At 36.5% G+C, this 17,133-nt stretch overlaps 1 protein-coding gene across 1 annotated transcript; it reads left to right on the top strand.

Annotated features, from left to right (window-relative positions):
* The first annotated feature begins 2,026 nt into the window (after positions 1-2,026).
* On the top strand, positions 2,027-6,077 carry LOC113274533 (UDP-N-acetylmuramoyl-L-alanyl-D-glutamate--2,6-diaminopimelate ligase MurE homolog, chloroplastic-like). The gene is made up of 5 exons (XM_026523898.1): positions 2,027-3,944; positions 4,346-4,462; positions 4,726-4,901; positions 5,182-5,327; positions 5,637-6,077. Exons 1-5 carry the CDS (start codon positions 2,102-2,104, stop codon positions 5,653-5,655), a joined length of 2,301 nt encoding a protein of 766 aa, XP_026379683.1. The 5' UTR covers positions 2,027-2,101; the 3' UTR covers positions 5,656-6,077.
* Positions 6,078-17,133: the final 11,056 nt, after the last annotated feature.

The following is a 17,133-nucleotide window of genomic DNA, read 5'->3' as shown; positions in this document are numbered from 1 at the left end:
TCCATGATATTACATTCCTCAAAAGATATACACCTACATTAAACGGGGATTTCCATAATTCCGAATTCAACTCAAAGGTTTACTTCCTGAACACGTGAATATACACTCAGTCAAAAAGACGGAGAGATAATGGGTTAAGTCATCTTAAGACTTAAAGGCCTAGACAAATAAAGCTCCCACGTGAATATTTGGAAATGTATTTAAAAATTACAAAATCAAAAGGAAAACTTAACTCACCATGTTTGGAATTTTATGGAAGTTCAAATTCAATTAGGAAGTCGATTACCTACCATATTAGGACTCTTTTTTTCCAAATTAATACATATCACAAAAAATAAAACCACATATTTCGCACATATTTTTCTGCGAAAATAAAAAGAAAAAAATAAATAAAATCCACACATATTTCCTATCTTTTCTCCATCTTATTTAATGTATTCGTCCTACAACACCAAATCAAAAATGCATCTCCATGGGATGGGCGAAGTCACGCGCACACCAAGTTAAAAGAAAAGAATACCGGGGCGCAGCACGGGCACAAAAACCTGAAGATGTTATTTCGATAAAAGTATGTGTCCAAATTAATCTAACTAATTCTTTAAGAGGCGGTCTCAAAAATCACACGATTTATAAAGGGGATACCAGTATTACTTGGGGGTGATACCAATCCATACAGGACAAATATATGTTAAAAAATCATGACCGTCGAAATGTTGAATTTGTATCACCCCTCTAATAGTGGTATCCCCTTTATAAATCATGATATCATAAGACATATTAAATTTCTTTACGAAAAAACCTCACAAAACATGTCCAAACTTTTTAACTATCAACCATTCTAAACAATTTTGCAAGGATACAACTTCTTATCTGGTCAAGGCTCATGAAAAGTTATACTTTTTTGGGAAAGTTAGAGGCAGTAAAGGAAATGGATCAACGTTACCGTTCAACAAAGACTATCTTCGTTTAATAATATTACCATAGTGGCGTGGTTTGTTCGTCAGCCACCCGGTATGACATATGTGTGTGTTAGCCACCCCCAACAGGAACCGTCCTAAGGCCCAATAGATCCAGGTGTATCACATTTACACCTTGTTTGTTTTTTTCTTGACTCATCTAAATCATCTGAAACCGACTCGTATGGATCTCACTGATATAACTTGACTCATCTGGATGTGATTCAATATGTTTGTTTTTTTAATCAGATCTGACTCATTTGACTAAAAAATATGTGAGTCAGTGACTTGGTCCCATGAGTCAGTGCATTTTATTCTGACTCAAATGCATCCGAATCAGGATCAGATCTGAGTCAGATCGCGAGTTAAATCTGACTTTAAATAAAAATCAAACGATGTGAAATCTAACTTGAGTCGAGTCAGGGGTCGAGACAGATTTTGACGCGAAATTAGCAAAAAACAAACGCACTCTTAGTCACCAAAATGATAAAGGTACAACGAGAATTAGGGGTGTCAATGGATGAATATCCGTCGGATATTAAGAAATCCGTATCTGATAGGTTAAGCGCTATCGGATATTCGATATCCGATAATATCCTATAGGATATCTAAAATCAGATATCGGTGCTGATAGGCTAAGCTATCTGATATCGGATATTTATCCGATAATATCCAAATATGAAAAAAAAATGTTAAAAACCCTTTAAAACATGTTCATAATTGAAATTTAAGTTCAATTTGTCAAACATTTCATATTGGATATGGGATATTAGGGTAAATCACAAATATGGCTAGGCTAAATCACAAATAAATTCATATTCTATCGGATATCGGGGATGGAGCCTAATCTGTTTCTGATATATAAAGGAAGAAATATCCGATAAAATATCGGATCCGAAATCCGATAAAATGGATAAAATCTTGTAGGATCTCGAATACTCGGAAACGGATTCCGGATAGCGGAGATATATCAACAGGCCTAACGAGAATAACCTTACTTCATTCCGGTTCATTTATCTTGGGGTTCTTCCGAGTTAAGGAGCACAATTATTTTCTATCCTCCTCTTACAGTTTACAGTGCACTCCTATCTCCTTTCCAGATTCCAAACCCCCTCCAAAACCCTCACCCATTTCCACACTCTCCAATGGCGATTTCTTCACTTTCCCTTCCAAATTTCTCCCCTCAAACCTCCATTTCATCCTTCCTGACCAAAACCCAGAACCCAAAATTCCATTTCAAACCCCCCGCTTTTCACCAATTCAAAAACCATCAGAAATTCATCACACCAATTAGAGCAAACAATGGGTATCCAATGCCATCTGAAGATGATCCACCTGAAGCACCTGAAGATGATGGTCACGGTGTTTCCAAATTCCAACAGATTCATCGCCAAGCAGCTAAAGCTAGAAAATTACAAGAAGAACAGTTCTTAAAAGATCAAGCTACATTTTTATCAGCCATTGAAGATGTTGAAGATGCACCAGATACTCCAGAGAAGGAGAGTGGTGGTGGTGATGATATATTTAGTGAGATTGATAAAGCTATGTCTTTAAAAAGGAAAGAGTTTGTTAAACAAGGGTTGTTAAAGCCTAATCCAAAGAAGAAAGAGGGGGAGAGTGTTAATGGAGATGAAGTGATTGATGAATTGTCAGCTGAGGAAGTTGTTGATTTGGATGAGATACAAGAGCTTCAAGGATTAACTGTGGTTTCAGAAAGCCCTGAGGATGAAAATGCGGAACTTGATGAGGTAAATGGGACTCATTCTACTGTAGATAGATTTGATCTTGATTTTGATAATTATGGCAAAACTAAACCTAGGATATTAGAGCCTAAATTTAAGATGACTTTAGCTGAATTACTTGATGAGAGTAGGGTTGTACCGATTTCGGTTTACGGGAATTTAGAGATTGAGATTACTGGTGTTGCACATGATTCTAGAGAGGTGTGTTCGGGTGATTTGTTTGTGTGTTGTGTTGGGATGAAAACCGATGGACATTTGTTTCTGAGTGAGGCTGATAAAAGAGGAGCTGTTGCTGTTGTTGCTAGTAAAGAGATTGATATAGATGAGACTTTGGGATGTAAGGCCTTGGTTATAGTTGAGGACACGAACGCAGTTCTTGCTGCATTGGCGGCATCTTTTTATGGAAGCCCATCGAAGAAAATGTCTGTAATTGGAATTACGGGTACAAATGGAAAAACAACTACGGCTTATTTGGTAAAAGGCGTGTATGAAGCAATGGGTTTGAGAACTGGGATGTTAAGTACCGTTGCTTATTATGTTCATGGAGATAACAAATTGGAGTCTCCGAATACGACTCCTGATGCAGTTTTGGTGCAGAAAATGATGGCTAAGATGCTTCATAATGGGGCTGAGACAGTTGTTATGGAGGCTTCATCACATGGACTTTCGCTTGGAAGGTGTGATGAGGTTGATTTTGATATCGCAGTGTTCACAAACTTGACTAGAGACCATATGGATTTCCATCAAACAGAGGAGGAGTATAGAGATGCAAAGGCCAAGCTTTTTGCAAAAATGGTGGACCCAGATCGGCATAGGAAGATTGTCAACATTGACGACCCAAATGCTCCTTTCTTCATTGCACAAGGGAACCCGGAAGTACCTGTTGTCACATTTGCGATGGAGAATAAGAGTGCAGATGTTCATGTATTGAAATTTGAGCTCTCTCTTTTTGAGACTCAGGTTTTGGTTAATACTCCTCAAGGGATATTAGAGATATCTTCAGGGTTGCTTGGGAGGCACAATATCTACAACATTCTTGCGGCTGTGTCAGTTGGCATAGCTGTGGGAGCACCTCTGGAAGACATTGTTAGAGGAATTGAAGAAGTTGATGGCGTACCAGGCAGGTGCGAATTAATAGATGAAGAACAGGCATTTGGAGTGATTGTAGACTATGCCCATACACCTGATGCCCTATCTAGACTCTTGGATTCTGTAAGGGAGCTTGGGCCACGAAGAATTATCACAGGTGTGGTCCCTTTCTTTTTGCTGATTAATTTATATTTATATTGCATTAACTTGAGATTCCTCCTCTTAAAACAAAATAAAAAGAACTCAGGTGTTCTATTAGATGAACAAGTCATATGTTACTCTTCATTCTTCATCAGTTACAGCATCTGGATAAAGAAATTGCAACTTTTGAATGAAGAATTAAAACAATAAATTATACTAAACTTTTAGTAAGAATCTATTGCTTTTTAGGTTAGTTGGTTCTCTCTTCTGGTCTGGGAGTTGGAAATAAGAACACCTCACTATCGTGGAGCTTTTTTCACGATAGATGTTGGTGTTCCCACTTCTTCTTTGCAGTCAAAATTTAAATCACATTTTATCTTGAACTTATCTGACTGCATAATCATTCTTTAAATGAAGTTATTGGATGTGGCGGTGAGAGGGACAGAGGGAAGAGACCGATGATGGCGAAGATAGCTACAGAAAAAAGTGATGTTACTCTGTTGACTTCTGACAACCCAAGGACGGAAGATCCATGTAAGTACCTAAGTATCGTTGAATATACAGATTAGACTGCCCAACTTAAAGTTCTGAATTGACATCTACCTCTAGCTTCATATCTCCATCCCTTGTAAATAATGACGAGATAACATGTGTATTTTTCTCTGGTCGGGTGTTTTGGTAATAGACCGTCAATTCCATTTCTTTTTACTTGATGATGAACAGAATATAAGGCTTAATTGATGTTGGGTCAAATTTGGATGGTGTTAGACTAACTTATACTGTTGTGCCTACACCAGTGGATATCTTGGATGACATGTTGTCCGGTGTAGGATGGTCAATGCAGGAATATTTGAAATATGGTGAGAACGATTATTACCCACCTCTTCCAAATGGGCATAGGCTCTTCTTACATGACATCAGGCGTGTAGCTGTACGGGCCGCTGTGGCCATGGGCGAGGAAGGGGATATGGTTGTAAGTATTAGAATTCCCTTAATACTTTTCCTCCATTCATGACGCAAACAGCAAATCAGCAATATGTTGGTAATAGCCATAAGTTAGATAACTTAATAACTGGTTGAAAAGGAATGTAAAGTATTATATTGCACCTTATGTTTTTAGTATTTTGTTTTTAAACGATACATATTACCTGTGGAGTATGAAAGTGTTTAACTCCCAGTTTGTTGTCTTAGTTTCTATTTGCACAAGCTGTAAGCCCTTTTCACTAAGGTTACTGCCAATATTTTGGCTACAGGTGGTTGCAGGGAAAGGTCATGAATCATTTCAGATTGAGGGTGAAAAGAAAGAATTTTTTGATGATAGAGAAGAATGCCGAGAAGCACTGCAGTATGTCGACGAGCTTCACCAAGCTGGAATAGACACTAGCGAGTTCCCATGGCGGTAATTCACTCACCTTTTATTTCCTGAAAACTTCAGTTATAGGGATAGCAAATGATTCTTCACATCTCCCTGGAAAGGAGTTTGATTGGTGTATCTCAGTATTGTCCCCCTATGTTCTGTTTGGTCTGAAATGATCTCTTCGGTATTAGAAACATGCAAGATTTAGTTGCACACGCTACAGTTGGTCAATCTCATCTCTTTCTCATTCTGTCTCTGTCTCTCTCCCTTTCTCTTGTAAAACAAGATAAAATGATAGGTTTCCATTAGATAACACTCTCCCTTGATTCTTGATTCATTGTGGTTATGCAGGTTGCCAGAGAGTCACTGATTTTTTCTGGGGAAGAGATTGGAAGCCTTAACTCTTTTATCTTAGATAGTTCGCGTGCGTGGAGCCAGGTTCGACCCTAAGGGTATGCCAAGGTGCAACTGCACAGAGTCTGGCCTGGTAAAACATCAATGAGTATCAAAAGTATCACAGGTTTTGTTGAGTTTTGTGGTTAGTTTTTAGTTTTTGCTCAATGTATAAGGGGATGGTGCTAGTTGGGTGCCTCTAGGGTGGGGTTGCCTTTTTGTTTATTTTGGTTTTATACTGCCTTGGGTTTGTGCCCTGTTTCTGGGTGCCTTTTGTAAAGCTTTTGCCTAATTTGGCTTATTATTTATTAATACAAAATTGAGTGGTAACAAGGTTAAGCCCATCCCGGAACATGGTCTTGTACTAAAAGTCCAAAACTATAAACCAATTATATTACCCAATTCCGAATTTACAACACCAATATTATCTTTGATTCCTTTTCTTTGCCATATTTTTGTAAACTTGATGCAATGGTTAATGAGGAGGATCTGTTTACATGGTTATTTTTAAGTTATCTTACAATTTTCGTTTCAATTTTTCATATAAAACCCAAACGACGACCAACTCTAAGCTAGTTGCTTTTATGATATGCTCTTTTTAGAAATCTCTACATTTATACCAAAAATGAGTGCACTAAGATATCATTTACTAATTTTAATTTTAACCATTAATTTATTATGATGGATTTTCAAAGTAGTAGATGATGGTGTCATATTTTTCGGATTGTGCTCATTTTGATATGAGTGCAGAGGTTTTTAAGAGGAACTGTATAATAAATTTATACATATTTTGGTAAATTATAATTAATACCTGACCTATCAGTATTTTATTTGACAAGAAATATAAAATTTATTTTGGGCCTTGAAAATTTGAAATTTATCATGTTCCGACCCAAATTTTGGGTTGCTTTAGATAAGTTGCGGGTAAAGACGTGTTTTGCTATAGAGAGGAAGAAGATATTTGTTGTGATTACACAACAAATTAACAATCAGGAGATGAAATAGTGATGAAAAATGGATAACAAAATCTCAAATCCGTGAGGAGATGAGCCAAATCTGGTTCATAAGAACGCAACCAAAAATGGGTTTCAATTCATAAATTTCAGATGATAGGAAATAAGCCTCTCTTACACATTAAGTACCCAATCATTAACCATAACCTTGCCCAACGGATGAGGGACGTGTGAGTTAAATCAAACGGTCAACAACTACCAAATAGCTAGCAAGAAAAATAACTAAATATACCCATACAATTACTAACGGCAGCCAAAAGGGACAGCCGCTAACTATTACACTGTGACATTGCCTCTCCCTCCAAAAAATCCTTGTCCTCGAGGATGAATTTTGGGTAATGTGCCTTAACATCAGATAGAACTTCCCATGTGGCATTTTCTGGAGAAGAATTTGTCCATTGTAGTAAAATCTGCTTGACCAGCCTGATGCCCTGTTGAATCTGTCTGGTTTGTAGAATCTTTTCAGGTAGCATGATTATTGCACCTTCATGATCCACCACAGGTAGGTCTGGAAATGGAGTGTGCTTGAGCCCAATGTGTTTCTTGAGTTGGGCGACATGAAATATTGGGTGTATGCGTGCATGGGAGGGTAGTTCCAACCTGTAAGCCACTTTACCCACCTTCTGCAAAACTGGAAAAGGCCCGTAGAATTTTGAGGACAATTTGGAATTCTTTCTCATAAAGAGAGATGCTTGCATGTATGGTTGTAGTTTGAGATACACCAGATCACCCACTTCAAAAGATATGTCTTTTCTAGACTGATCTGCATAAAACTTCATTCTTTCCTGAGTTGTGTGGAGTGATTCTTTAAGAATATCCAGTAGGGAGCTTCTTTCTTTCAAATATGTTTCAACAGCAGCAACAGAAGTGGTGACAGAAGAAGGAAATGCAAGGTGTGGAGACACATACCCATACATTGCTTGAAATGGAGACATCTTTAGGCTTGTATGGAAACTTGTATTGTACCATCATTCTGCAAGAGCTAGCCATTGGCTCCATTTTCCTGGTTTATGACCAGTGAGGCATCTTAAGTAAGTTTCTAAACAAGCATTGACCCTCTCAGTCTGGCCATCTGTTTGGGGATGATAAGCAGTGCTGAGGTTGATATTTGTTCCCAAGGCCTTAAACAGATCCTGCCAAAAATTACTGGTGAAGACCTTGTATCTGTCAGATACAATGGATGAAGGAAAGCCATGTAATTTGAACACTTCATTGAGGAAGGCATGAGAAACTGAAGCTGTTGTGTAAGGATGCTGAAGAGCCAACAAATGAGCATATTTGGTGAGTTTGTCTACAATGACAAGAATCACATTCTTTTTATTGCTGACAGGAAAGTCTTCTATGAAGTCCATAGTGATATGCTTCCATGGCTGGTCTGGGATAGGGAGGGGTTGCAACAGCCCTGCAGCATTGGTTGTGTCACTCTTATTTCTCTGGCAGACATCACAGTAAGAGATAAACAATACTATGTCCTTGTGCATGCCTTTCCAATAAAAATAGTTCCTTGCTCTGACAGAGGTGGCTTGTATTCCAGAATGGCCTCCAAGTGCAGAAGCATGTAGAGATTCCAATAATGATTGTCTTACATTGCCTCCAATACCAATATAAAGTTTATTTTTGTACCTCAAAATTCCTTCTGTGTAAGTGTAATGTAGAGTACTGTTAGGATTTAGAAGAAGTTGAGATATCAGTTTGTTGGCCTTGGAGTCATTGATGTAGCTGTTGGTGACATCTTGTACCCAATTTGAAGTAGAAGTGGTTATGGAGTGACAAGTAGCCACATCTGAGGGTCTTCTAGAAAGGGCATCAGCAACAGTATTCTCAGTTCCCTTCTTGTACTGGATAACATAGTCAAACCCCAAGAGTTTGATCAACCATTTTTGTTGGAATGGTGTGGTGATCTTTTGCTCTAGTAGGTATTTGAGGCTTTGATGATCAATCTTGATATTAAATTTAGTACCCTGTAGGTATTGTCTCCATCTTTGCACAGCCAGAACTATAACAAGAAAGACTTTTGTTTCGTACTCTTTTTACGTATATTTATTTATACATCATATCAAAGTTAAATACTTTAGTGATGGATCACAAGGAAGTAAACTGTCATGGATTAGAAAGTGTAAAAGGAGAGGGTACCTAGTACACCACCAACTTTTTCATTAGTGAAATTGTAAAGGAAATTTCTTATATAATTAATAAATATAAATCAACAGAAAAGATCCAAACAAGGTCAACCTAGTTTGTACCCGAAATGTACACAAACTCAATTCCAACGAGAACAAGTCTTGTAATCTATATTTCAGGACACTAATTCACAAGAACAAGTCTAGCAAGTTCTATACAGTTGATCTAAAAGCGTACTACTTGTGATATTCAGTTATGAAGAAAAATGATATATAGGGGGTGGGGGGACAAATTTTGTTAAAGAGTAGATTATTATCTTGTAAAACAAAACCTAGAATGTTGTCCATCTTGAACACAATATTGTATTAAACCATTAAAACACTAGCTTACTATCAGACTTCATAATGGAATGTAGTTGAGTCCGAATCGACCCTCCGAGCAATTCAGCTTTAGTCGTGCTCTTTATGTCTCTTGGATCTCGTAAGACCCTAAGCACTTGATTCCTAGCCGACGTCCTTTACATCCTTAGGAGTTTCTTCAGCCATAATAAAAAGATTTTAAATATTTTTCCTCTAATAGATAGCCTATTGATTTCTTTCATAAATATATTTAATCAAGCTAATGGAATTTTGTTTGCTTATGAAGCATCTTCAAGGATAAAGAATTGTATTAATTCCTGTTTATTGAATTATTGCCTATAGTCATCCCAGTCAGTCTAGCTAACTTACTTGACTCATTTGACCGATTCCCTTATTGACTCACAACGTTGACCAGTTGACGCTGATCCTTTGACTTCGACCCTGGACTTTGACCTAGATTTAGACGTTGATTGTTAGTTGACCGGTGACCATTAGTTGACTCCTATGGGCTGGACCTTAGCTTAACGTGCCGGTTTGTTGGGCTTGGACTTAGAGCCTGTTTTTTTCCACTGAACATGAATTGGACCCTTATGGTCCGAATTGACCTTTGCTTCCTTCTACAAAGTTGTAGATATTCATAAGACCTATCAAATGGACTAGAGAATCAATCTAATTGAATTAGTAAACCTTTAGATATGCTAAAGATATATAATGAAAAGGTGTAGAACCATAAATGGGCTTAGAACCATTAGATAGTTCACTTAGCCTATAATTAGAGAATTGTATGAAATTATGTTATGAGCCTTGTATGAGCCTTTTGGATAATCTTTAGAGTGCTTGTGTGATTAATACTTAGTTGTTATTAACAATGATCGATTAAAAAGGATGAACCATTAGATTTTGGATCTCGAGGTAGGCGAGACTTGTCATTGTTAGAGCATTGCTCGGTCGAACTCACATGCATTGCTATCTCAAGAATGTTTGTCAATGTTAGTGATCAAAAATATAAGTCTTGATTTCTATCCTACATAGCTAAAGGTCTCGGACTAGGATAGAAAGTGTAGTTGAGCTCAAGAACTCCATGGAAATCATCATACAAGACGAAGGACTACTCAAGGAACTGGTGGATCTTCATCGACTAAAAGGTATGTGGAGACTTGAACTTATCTGTCACTCAAAAGTCTATCTATTATATCTCCTACTCTTGAGAAAAAAGTCATTTTGATATATAAACTTTCATTATGCACATTTTCTATTTCGAGCCAAGTTTATCTCGCCTATCTATTTATGGAAATATGTGTTGGTAAGCTTTCACTTTAGCCGAATTCATCTTTACCAAATGACGAAAATCATGTTATGTTTCAATCACTTTGAAAATTGCTCTGACGAAAAATGGTCTGTGAATAACGGCTATATCCGTCCTCTGAGAATGTTTCAATGGTTGAAATGAGAGTTTAGATTACATAACCATTGGTAGGATATAAACATTGTTGTGGAAACACATATATGTATAAGTCCTTATCCTTGAACCAAAGTTTGCGAACTTTGTTGATCAAGAGAAATGGAAGTGGCGTGAGCCAAGTCCGCGAACTGGCGCAAGTTCTCGACCCGAGAATTTCTGCTGGAGTTTGTGAACTCCTTCCATGAGATTAAGTCTGTGAACCCAGTCCGCGAACTTGAGCAGGTTATATCTAAAGTCGGTTGTTCTTGAACTAATGTTTATTTGCAAACCGTGGCTATACAGTTCATGAACCGATTCGAGTGAATCAGACAGATTTTGCTTCGATTATGTCTTGTGTAGTTACATAAGATCTAAGCAATTTAAAAACTCTCTAACTAGTCTATTTGAGTCATTTGAACTAGTTATGGTGAAGAAGAATATGGTTGATATGAGAGTAATCATGTGGCTAACCATTTGGTTGACTTGTTGAACCAACAAATGTTAATGTTTGGGTATGGTTCATAAACCCAAAATTGGACATTTCATTTTCGTATGACAAGCTAAGTTTTCGATCTAAAGGTTGAGAAATATTAGCTTGAATCTAATGAGGTTTTCATATGACGGTGAATATTGAATGCTTTGTTACTAAGCTAACATTAATTGCAAACCCTGATTTGAAAGTGTATATAAGGGAGAACTCTAGAAACTGGGAAACCTAATCCCCACACATTCTGTGTGATACTAGTTGTGCTAAGCTAGAGTCGATTCTTCTTTAACCTTTGGTTTCTTCTTCTAAACCAGGTTAACGATTTAAAGACTTCATTGGGATTGTGAAGCCAGACTGATACTACTTTTCTTGTAGTTGTGTGATCTGATCTTGCATCTTCTTCGTTACGAGTACGATTGTAATAATTGGCTCGAGATTTTATATCTCTGATAGGAAAGATAAAAAGTAATCACAAACAAACTTCGTCTCATCGTTTGTGATTCCACAATATCTTTTTTCGCTGCGTCGATTAAGATTATTGTGAGGTGATTGATAATACTAATTTGTTCTTCGGGAATATAAGTCTGGTATTATTGATTGGTTTCTGTTCACCTTGATTTATCAAAAGACGGAACAAAACTCGTAGGTATATTCGTGGGAGACGGATTTATCTATTATCGTACACTTTTCTGTGTGATACAGATTTTTTTATTAAAGTCTTCGACTTTGGGTCGTAGCAACTCTTAGTTGTGGGTGAGATCAGCTAAGGGAATCAAGTGTGCAGTATCCTGTTGGGATCAGAGGCGTAGGAGCATAACTGTACCTTGGATCAGTGTGAGATTGATTGGGGTTCAACTACATTCCAGACCGAAGTTAGTTTGGAGTTGGCTAGTGTCTGTAGCGGCTTATTACAATGTGTGTTCAATCTGGACTAGGTCTCGGGGTTTTTCTGCATTTGCGGTTTCCTCGTTAACAAAATTTCTGGTGTCTATGTTATTTCAGTTTCCGCATTATATTGTTTTATCTTTATAATTGAAATAATACAGGTTGTGTGTTAGTTCAATCAATTAGAATATCCGACCTTTTGGTTGTTGATTTAAATTGATTGACACTTGGATATTGGTCTTTGGTACCATCCAAGTTATCTCTCTTTGATAAAGACTCGCAGATTTCTATTTGCTTGATTATATAACAAATCGAGAGATTGAGATATAAACTCTTTGATATACTTTTATCTAGATTGAGTCTGACTGTCTTGTTTATTCTCTAGAAAGAATATTGGAGTTTTTCCATACAGATTGCTAAGCGAAATATTGGGTGGTGTTTTTAGACCCCCGCTTTTTCAATTGGTGTCAGAGCATGCAAACATGTTCAAGACCTTACAAGTATGTGTTTGTGGCAATCTGAGTCTGAGGACAGAATCTGTTTTACGCATACCAAGATGTATTCTAAAGCTTTTAACTATGCCAAATGTCTTGGGAATACCTCAAAGGATTACTCCTTAGCTGATTCTTCCGAATCCCGAGGTAAGAAGATTGGTTCATCCTATGATGACATATCTCTCTCCGATGAGACATTGAGCACTATGGCAAAAGCTGAAATGAAGCTCACCAGAATCTCAAAAAACACTGCTGAGATTATTGATTTTCAGGATCATGATCAGCTTATTGATGAATTTCAAAAGTCTCTTGATCGAGAACATAAAATCTACATCCTCATTGAGTCTTTCTCTAAGAATATTGAAAAACTTCTCCAAGAAACTACTCAACAACGTGAAAAGATTAGTGTTCTTGAAGATATTGTTAAGGAAGACTCAATTAGAGAGAAATGTTTGATCGAGACTCATTCATCAGATCTTAACAGACTTCGTGTTGAAAAAGATAAACTAGAAGTATCTCTTACTCTAGCTCATGAACAGTGTAAATGCTTGGAAAAGGAAAACTCTGTCTTAAAGAGAAATTTTTCTGTACATACTAACTCTTATAAGTTACAGTACATGAAAAAATGTTCTCCAGAAGAAGATTGTGTCAAGAAAAGTTTGCATAACTTACAATATTCTCACATGGCTATGAAGTTAAAACAGGTGCCAATTGTTGTTTCTCCTCCACGAACCTGTACTTTCTGTGGGGAAAAAAATCACTATGCTATCCATTGTTTTGCCAGAAAGAAACAAATTTCTAAACTTCATAATTTGATTCTTTACACTGTCAATGGGATAAATAGTCCTTCGACTACTTCAGTGAATCGCATGCCCACAGAAAACTAGATACCTTACAAACGTGATCTCTTTCTTAGAAATCATCACAGGAATCATATGCTTTCTAGTAGTATAAATTCTTGTACTGCTGACAAAAGCATTCCCTGTATTTATAAGAATGTTTCTGGTAAATCTAATTCTAGAAAATGGATATCTATTCTGATCCTCTTGAACCAGTTGCAAGAGGTCCTAGATTTAGTCCTCAGAAAAAACCTTCTGACGGATATGTTAAACACACCATGTCTTACTCTTCTGGGATGAAAGACAACCAAAGAAAGGCGAAGAACACAAATATCAAACTACCAGATGATATATACAACTCCTTTCTCGATGATCATAGTGGGATTAATTTCCACTCTACCACCTGATTCCAGGTATTATTTTCCTTGTTTATAACTTGAGAGGTACAAGGAAAATTATTGAGAAATACTCAAGTATGTTGTATATTATTTTCTTTGTGTTGACGCTCCATAAACGTTCGCGTCCTCCTCCTGTGAGTTCTTAGGGTTTCCAACCTGTGTTTACTAACACATATATATTACTTTGTTGGGTTTTCCTTTCCTTAACAAAAATAATATGGAGAACTCTGCAAAATCTCAAGAGATTGTGCATCTTGATATGGAGGAAGACACTCAAGGACGTGAGTCAATTCAAGAGCTGGTTCTAAAGAAGATGCTTGAAACAAAGGATCACAACTCCCGGATTGATGATTCTGTCAAGGATTTAACTCGTTTTCAAAACGATTCAAAGGTCGAGTTTGCAAATCTGCAACTGCAAATAAACCAACTCCTAGATGGTCAGGCCAGAATCCTTGCAAATCATAATATGCTGATACGAAATCAAAAGAAGCTCATCATGGAATACGCCAAGGCTAGACAACTTGCTCGGGTTGTTGATCGCAAATTTAGTGTTCTAACTCATGAACATGGTGTGTCTACAGTCAAGAGAATAAAGGAAATCAGTGATACCTTCTTTGATGGATTCATTGAAAGATATGAGGTTCTCAACGAACTTTGATTTTCTCCTTTATTTGCCTAGTAATTCTTCTATTTTCTGTTTTTATTAGAAGAATAACTAGAGTTTGGAATAGCCATTATTGTGATTACACATAGCTATGTCCAACGTTTTCATCTTCATGTTTTTAGATTTATTGATTTAAACTCTAAAATTGTTTGTAAGATGATTTTTGCAGTATTAATCTTTATGGTTTTATATATTGCAATATTGTTATGGGATATGTGTGGTTGCGTCCGTGAACTTGATTGTCCCATATCTTGTCAAAAGTAAAGTCGTTCATGAATTGATATGCATGCATTCATGAAAGAATGAATGGACTTTTGACAAATACAAAAGTTAAGCCTATATTGTCAATCTTTGATGGAAGATAGGTTAAAATCTTTTGTTTGCAAGGATTATGTCTATTGTATGTCATTGTCCAAATAGTGATGGAAAATAGAATGAATCCTTGAGTATTCTGCAGTAATTGATCTTCCCTGACCAAAATTTTATGAATAATGTGAGGCTCCATAATAGTGTCTTATGTTGAGCATTAAACAACCAAGTTGATTATCATTTGATTAGCTATGTTGTTGTTCCGTAAGGTACTTTATGTCGAGCAAATTGAACTAAATTAATCATCTTATTTGGTTATTTAGTTGTTGCTCCGTAAGTTTTCTTATGTCGATCATGATCAATTAAATTGATTACTTTGTGGTTAATTTGCTTGTGTATTTCGATTAGATTAATATGGGTTTTCTTGTGATTAATCTAATTGAGCGCTCTTAAGTCTCCATAGGTTTACTTGTGTTGAGCATTTTCGGTTAAATTAATCATGAACTTCTTGTGGTTAATTTAATATTTTGGATTCAAATTCATACTTGTATGTGAGTTGTTATGTCCAAAGAAATCCTTTTTTTCTTTCGAAATTAAGGTCGCTCTTGTTGTTCCCTTGGGAATGACATTTTATGGGGAAGAGTTCTTTTTGAACTTGCGCTTAATTGCCAAATCTTTGTGGGGAGTGCGGTTGTGGAATATTATAGGGGTTATCTTGTATCTTTAAACTCCTTGATGAATGCATTTAGCTTCGGCTTTATGATTGCATCTAAAGAACAAGTTGATATTTTTGTTTTCTTTTGGTCATGAAATGTCTCTTTCGGAAATTTCATTAGGATCCCGTTCTTGTACCTTTGCCAATTTTATTGACAAAAAGGGGGAGAATTAATATGTAGTTCACACTACAAATACATATGGTTTTCGGATCATTATGTAAGGGGGAGTGGTTTCCATGTGAGATGGAGTATTGACTAAGGGGGAGTGATACATATCACCGTAGTATTGTTGTTGAAGTTGTGATACAATTGAACTTTGACGTTGTGTAATGATACTATGACACTGTATAACAATGATTGAGAACTATTGTTTTCTTGTTGTTATAGCTACGGATTTTCAACAACGATGATGCTAAACTTACAACCTTTGCGATTATTGGAGTACTTGGAAGTGACGAAGATTTCGAGTAATGTTGAAGATTAGACATGTGGAATAGGAGAAGTTAATTTATTTATTTATTTTATTCCATATGTATTAATAGTTTTGCCACTAAAATTGACAAAGGGGGAGATTGTTAGAGCATTGCTCGGTCGCATGGCATTGCTATCTCAAGCATGTTTGCCAATGTTAGTGATCAAAGACATTTTAATTCGTGAACTAAGACATTTATATTTGAAGGAATGCAATCTTTGCAAACCGTGGCTATAATGTTCATGAATTGATTCGAGTCAATCAAAACTTTTTTTTGTTTCGATCGTGTCTTGTATAATTATATGAGATCTAAGCAATTGAACAACTCTCTAACTAGTTCATTTGAGTCATTTGAATTAGTTTTGGTAAAGAAGAATAAGGTTGATATGAAAATGCTCATATGGCTAACCTATGGTTAACTACCGTTGAACCAACGACTTGTACACGTTTAGGTACGGTTACTCAATCCTAAATGAAGTTACATTTCATGTGTGTATAACAAGCTAAGATTCGATCTAACGGTTTAAAGATATTAGCTTGAATCTAATCAGGTTTTCATCTAACGGTGAATATTGAATGTTTTGTTATCAAGGTAGCATTGATTGCAAACCCTGATTTGAAGACTATATAAAGGAGAACTCTAACAACTGGGAAACCTAATCCCCACACCTCCTGTGTGATACTAGTTGTATAAGATAGAGTCGATTCTCCTTTAACCTAAGGTTTCTATCGAGACCTTGTAGGTTAACGACTTGAATACTTCATTGGGATTGTGAAGCCAGACCCAACTATTTTCTCTGTAGTTGCGTGATCTGATCTTGTTGTTTCTATCGTATTTGAGTACAATCGTAAAATTGGATTGAGATTAATTTCTACGATAGGCAAGATAGAAAAGTAGTCACAAACATCTTCGTCTCATCGTTTGTGATTCCGCAATATATTGAAATATCACAGGTTGTGCGTTTGAATCAATCAATTGGGAAATCCAAGCTTTGGTTGTTTATTGAAACTGATTGATCCTTGAACATTGGTCTTGGGTACCATTCAAGTGTTTTCTATTGTATTCAATTAGACTCGCAGATTTCTATTTGCCTGAGTAAGTATTGAATCGAGAAAGAGAGATATAACTCTTTTATATACTTTTATTAAGATTGAGTCTGACTGTCTAGTAGATTCTCTTAAAAGTATATTGGAGTTAGTCCATACAGATTTCTAAGCGAAATATTGGGTGTGGTTGTTAGATTCCCGCTTTTTCAA

This window comes from Papaver somniferum, chromosome 4, assembly GCF_003573695.1.
Source record: "Papaver somniferum cultivar HN1 chromosome 4, ASM357369v1, whole genome shotgun sequence".
In the NCBI taxonomy this organism is placed as follows: domain Eukaryota; kingdom Viridiplantae; phylum Streptophyta; class Magnoliopsida; order Ranunculales; family Papaveraceae; genus Papaver; species Papaver somniferum.
Note: the sequence above shows the minus strand (reverse complement) of the source record. Positions and strands in the feature narration are given on the sequence as shown.